The sequence below is a fragment of the Thunnus albacares genome, chromosome 23 (genome assembly GCF_914725855.1).
Source record: "Thunnus albacares chromosome 23, fThuAlb1.1, whole genome shotgun sequence".
In the NCBI taxonomy this organism is placed as follows: domain Eukaryota; kingdom Metazoa; phylum Chordata; class Actinopteri; order Scombriformes; family Scombridae; genus Thunnus; species Thunnus albacares.
The window spans coordinates 18,240,670-18,246,701 of NC_058128.1; the positions used below are offsets into that span (position 1 = coordinate 18,240,670).

The window sequence follows — 6,032 nt, forward strand, 5'->3', positions numbered from 1 at the left end:
GTTCTTGGGACTGTAAATAGTAAATGATAGTCACATTCACTGATTAGTCAGCAGTCCTGCAGTTCTAAATGATTATGAATCATTAATAAAGGGTTAAATGTTTCCCACACATGAATTTATAGTAAATTATCTTGTTCGCACAAGATAATAACTTGTTGGCACATGATAGCAACTTGTTCGCACAAGATAAAAGAAGTATCACCTTTAAGGACTTCAGGGGCTCTGTAAAAATTGGATGAAACAATGCCATGGTCTTTGGGGAAAAATAAACTTTTGATAAGATCAAAACAATGTAGTGGTTGTTCTTAATAACACTGTTAAGACAGTGTTAACAGTGTTACACTTGATAATACCAGTGTCAAAAGGCGTTGCCAGTTTGTTGCTGAAGGATTCATTTTGGCTATTTTTATTTTGGTCTGTACTGTGAAGAGTACATTTCTTACTGGAGAAATGTAGGTTTTATTGCTCTCCACTAACAACAACTACTGCAGTGGTGTTCTTGAGCAGGACACTGAATCCCCAGCCACTCAGAACCCAACAGTAGATGATTGTACTGTAGTTGTACTGGGCAGCCAGGTGTGTAACTGCAGGAAGCATGACAATACAAGAAAAGAGATTTGATGATCAGCTTACCTTCCTTGCTTGTTTGTTTTTTGATATTACATTTGGCATACAGCTCATACAGCTTTACACATTCCTGTGCAGTGGTGGGAGGGAAGTAGGAAGTTTTTACAATTACTATGATCCAACAACATAGCATAAAATCTAATCTTTTCAGCAGCCAAGATGAAAATCGGATATGAGAATGTGCTTAAACGTACCATCAACTAGAGGGATTTTAAAAATGGTCCTTATCATTGTGATAGATTACATTACTCAAGCCTGAAGTCTCTGCAAGTAGATCTTTCTGCTACTCTGAAATGAACAGGAAGCAGTGACTGCCTGGAAGGCCAGGAAATTATGTATATTGTCAAAAATATGCAAAACTGCTGGTTTGTTCTTTTAAAAATGACTGACTGAATAGAAATTTTTTTACTGTCTCACTTCTTATACACGTTACTGTCTCTCCCTCCCTTGTTTGAACACTCTTTCTATCTCTTTCTTTTTCTCTCATTGCCATTTGCCTACCAAATAGCTCTTCACACATCATTATTCACTGCCTCTGCTTACAGAGGCAGCAGTCTGGCAGCTTGTGCTGAAGCTGTCTACTTCCTTATATAGAATGACAGTGATAAAACGTTGGTCACACTGAGGTTAAAGGACTGGCTGTTAGTGGCAAAAGGAGAAATTATGCAGTGGCATATGAAGACAAATATATTTTCTCCACACAAAATACACATTACGTAGCTGTAATCTCAATGTCTTGTTACACATTCTGGTCTTGGATGTTTCCACTAACTGCAGTCCTCAGTGTTTAATTAATTTCATGACTGTTAGGTTTATGAAACTAATTGAAACACTCCATCATTGATGCAGTCAGTATGAAAGTGGTGTTTGCTTTTGAATTCCTATGAAGATGACAGTAATTGGAGGTCTTTGCAGTAATCCATCACTGAGGGGCAGATGCTTTGTGCTATCTGTCAGCTGTTAGATTTTGTTGGCTGCTTATGTATCGTCTTCTCATCTGAGATTTGTTTCTATTGACTGATTGTGTGCCTGCTGTTTGGTACATGGTTAATGTGTGTTGCTTATTTGATCTTTTCACCCCTTTTGTTTTTTTTGAATATTTATCATTTTGTGGCTGTGTGTATGTGTTTCAGGAAGAGGCAGCAGTGCCATTGAGCGCCCACTCACAAGCTGTCAGCATTAGACACCCAGAGGCGGATGCTCTCCCTGATCCGTCCCACTCAGAGAACTACAGTAAGACCTCTACCTCCCTCTCTCTCTTTAGTTCACTCTCTATGTGGCTCACTCTATCTTTGTTTCACTTTGTTCTCGCTCTACTGTGTTTTACAACTTAACCAAAGAGTGACTCATTTCCTGACTCACTTGGTATGTTTGCTGTTTGTTTAGAGAAGATTTTACTGAATTTTGCAAGATGAACGTCAAACTCTGGTAAAAAACCACTGTATGAACACTGATTTTATTGTCTTTTGGTAATCCAGAATTGCATGACTGCTTAGTAAAATGTTGTACTTCTTTGTTGTAAGCTCTGCATTACTCCTTGTAATATCATATATTACATTAAAACACACAGACTTCATTAACTGGATAACTAATGTCTTTTGTTTAGATGTTCAGATATTAGAATTATGTTTAAAACAACATTTAAGCTCATATGCAAAGTGACATTTGGCTAATTTCTCTGGGTTTGTAAAAATGTACCCTGGGAAATGGAGGAAGTCATTAATGTATATTACAGCAGCTGATAATACAATAACTTGTAACCCTGGAATGTACACTGATATTTGACAGTAAAAAATAGTATTTAAAGATTAAACATTTTGCTCTTGTCTAATCAGATGCAGAGACACATGAGGTTGCACTGTCTCACTCCGATGGTCCAGCCCAAAATCTGACAGTCACATCAGGTAACACTTCTCCCACAGCATCTGAGATGATTCCTCCTGACAGCACATCACCTGGACCAGATGAGACTGTTACCCAGAGTGAGAGGTGAATGAAGAAATTAATATTGTATTTGAAAGACCGGGCACATAATCAGGGTATTAGACTGTTCCTGCGTTTCCTTGTAGAATGCTCATGTCATGGAAGGTCATAGATATAGTTTTTTGCTAATATATTTCATATCTGCTGTTATTCTATTTTTTGGGTGTTAAAAAAAAAAAAGCACATCGCTGTCTGCTGCAGTGTGACTTTTTTTAATACCGCCACTAGGGAGCGCCAAAGTCATCAATTCTCAAATGCTCACAATTGTGGCTTAAATCATACATGTTGTAAGTTAATCACAGTAAAGACTGTCAGTCATGGTTTTAACATATAGCAGGACTTTTTTTGTTGTTCTGAATTTTTTGTTCTCCTTTTGTTGTTCCTATTTAAAAAAGTTACTTCCATGCAATGTAAAAAGATAGGCAATAGGCCTATAAAACAAAAGTATTATCTCATTATTATATTATTATTATATCTGATTGGAGAGGGATCACTAATGACCATATGACAGACAAAACAGGATTTTCCAAAACGAAGATTGTAATCGCATAGAGTAAAAACAAAAATATATATGTAGTCCACCACATTTAAAAAGTCCTGACACGGATGATGTACATAAGAAAATGAGCATTCACCATCCCAAGCTGCAAAGCAACCTTTATTATTTCTGTACTCTTGATAAGTTAATTCTCTCCAGGACAGGAAGTAATTTTGTCCACAGACACACCTTTGAAGTTGGTGTTTGAATTGGCAGGTCCTCCCTAGAGAGCACAAAACAGAAGCTTCCATAGTCAGGAAACTGACCTTAACCCACAACCTCACCCAGTGTCCTGACTAATTTTCCTAGCAGTATAAACTATCCCTGCTAAATTTGAAGTCGATAGGTCTTATCACTGCCACTATAGTCACAGCTGATGTCACCATTTTACTGAGTTTTGTCATTTCCCTATGACTTTGGCCGCATTTGCTAGTCAAATGGGTGTTTTTCCTCACTGTGGGAGGAGTGTGCAGGCTAATTAGTATCTTTGCAGCCATGCTTTGCATAGCCACAGTCCACCTACAAACAGACTCAGGCTGTTCCTCATCTCTCTCTGTTTCATACGGTAACAGTTGTGTCTTGTTAGATGGATGGAAAGTGTACCTAATGTATAAATCAAGAATGAGAAAATGGATAGTGCTTGACACATGACCTACACCTTTCACCTGTGGTCAGCATCCAGCCGACCACTGAGGACCAGAGGAGAGAAGAAGAGAAAGACGGAGAGACTGACTCAAGCACAGCAGATATGCACCGCACTAAGGTCAGTAGCAGACGGGAAGTGTTTTAATGCATAAGGGAATACAGCTTCCTCTATTGTTTTCAGCACCAGTACACCACTGCTTCCCCTTCCTCTTTTTCATCCTCTTTGTCTTTCATTGCTACTTTATGTGTCTTTACTGAGAGACAGGTGTATTTTGAAGGAAGGGGTCAGGGGGTATCAATGGGCAGGGCAGGGCCCGGCTTTCCTTCAGAGATTGCTTTTCCTGCGTACAGAGGAGAGGGCCGAGATGTAAAGTATGGGAAGGATCAGAGAATGAGAAGGCTTTATTCTCTTGACTGCTCAAGCCAGTGAATTAGGGAGATATCAGCTTCCTTGAGCTCTGTTGCCAAAGGAGGCAAAGTACAATATATTTCATATTGCTACTAAGGGGTTGGTGCTTTCGTTACTGCTAAGCTTACTTAAAATGGAAATGCCTCAGATTTCCTAACAGTTGGACATGACAATGAAAAAGGAATATGTTAATTCAGAGCAGATCTTCAATCAAGGTTGAAATGGGGAAACGTAATGGGAGGGTAAATAAGGAATATTTTGATCAGTTTGTTTTAATTAATTGATCAGATGTTTTGTTAATTAAACATCAGAAAAAATCACAATTCCCCAGTAAGCAAATTTCATATTCGCAAATTTTCAAATAAGTCACGTACTTTGATTAGCACTCCAAAATCCAAACATACTCAGTTTAGAAATATCAAACTGAGAAAACTTTGCATTTGAGAAGCTGAAACCAGCAAACATTTTGCCTTTTTGTTTAATAAATGACTGACACGATTAATTATCAAAATTGTTGTCAATTAGTGAATTTATCAGAAAGAGGACAGTGATGTTACAAAGCTCATTAGCAAAAGCCTGGACATACTGGATCTTTACTGTATTTTCTGGTCTGTCTGGACCAATTAGTGTTTACAATGAGATACTTTGATTTGGTCTATGGTGTATTATTATTTTCTATATGTGGTCTATACATATACAGTATACTATAAGGTTGCTTCATTGTAATTATGCTCAGCATCTGCTTCAAATAGGCTTGCAGTGTTTTCATGTCAGAACTGAGGCTGATGATAGGTTTTCACTACCTCGCCTAAGTTGCGATGCTGTTTCAGTGCAGCTGGCTTTGCATCCTGCTGAAGGATCGATCAGCTTGTTTTATTTAGTCTCATACTTGCTTGTGGCATGCTGGGACACCTGCTGAGAGTCTGAGGTGAGTAAAGAAAGACTGGCTCTCGTGCTCTCTTCAATAAAATGCTCCTTTACACTCAGAAGCCTGGTCAAGGAGGGTTTTCAGTCAAATTAAAGTGTTTTTGATGATCCAGAAGCAACTCCTGGTTTTAATCTGTTAACAATAACAAGGAGTTGAGTTCATTATGATCAAAATAATTTGGATATATTCAAATAGGCCCTGACTTGTAGTTTTACTTGTAAATGGTAGATGTTGTTTCAGCCATATTTATGTTTGGGGTAGACAATTGTTGTATGCAAAAGTTTGTGCACCCCTTGACAAATAACACATTTTTATGATTTTTTTTATTTGAAAAGATATAAACACAGCCTCTTTAGGATATGGGGAAAAAACACAATATTTTCTGCAAACATTAATGCATAGTTACTTTTTATGTCATAAATTGAACAAAAATTTAAAAAAAGAACAACATTGTGACATGTGCAAATGTTTGGGCACCCCGAGAGTTCTGAAGTCTCAGATTCTTTTTACAAGGTCTCAGATCTTAATCAGTTCATTAGACCTAAGGCATGTCGACAATTGTCACTAGGAAATGTAAGCTGGTGCTGATTTCAAAGCTTTACAAGTACTCTGACTCTTCAAACCTTGTGCAAACACTCAGCAACCAACTCTAAGCAGCTGTTTGAGACTCTGAAAATGAAAATTATTGATGTCCACAATGCAGAAAAAGGCTACAAGAAGATAGCAAAGTGCTGTCTGCTTGCAGTTATAGTGTGAAATGTAATTAAGAGAAGGCAGTTTAGGGGAACTATGGAGGTCAAGATGAGATCTGGAAGATCAAGAAAACTCTTGGAGAAATCTGCTCGTATGCTGGTCAGAAAGGCAAATCAAAACCCCCATTCGAAGATTTTGCAGACTCAGGA

At 38.0% G+C, this 6,032-nt stretch overlaps 1 protein-coding gene across 7 annotated transcripts in view; it reads left to right on the top strand.

Annotated features, from left to right (window-relative positions):
- The window catches only part of LOC122974757 (lymphoid-restricted membrane protein), a 40,611-nt gene that overhangs the window by 21,953 nt on the left and 12,626 nt on the right, over positions 1-6,032 (top strand). For all 7 annotated transcript variants that reach the window (XM_044342668.1, XM_044342669.1, XM_044342666.1 and 4 more), the window contains exons 21-23: positions 1,761-1,860; positions 2,463-2,616; positions 3,824-3,911. In XM_044342668.1, the coding sequence (XP_044198603.1) occupies positions 1,761-1,860; positions 2,463-2,616; positions 3,824-3,911 (342 nt within the window). The remainder of the gene's footprint in view (positions 1-1,760; positions 1,861-2,462; positions 2,617-3,823; positions 3,912-6,032) is intronic.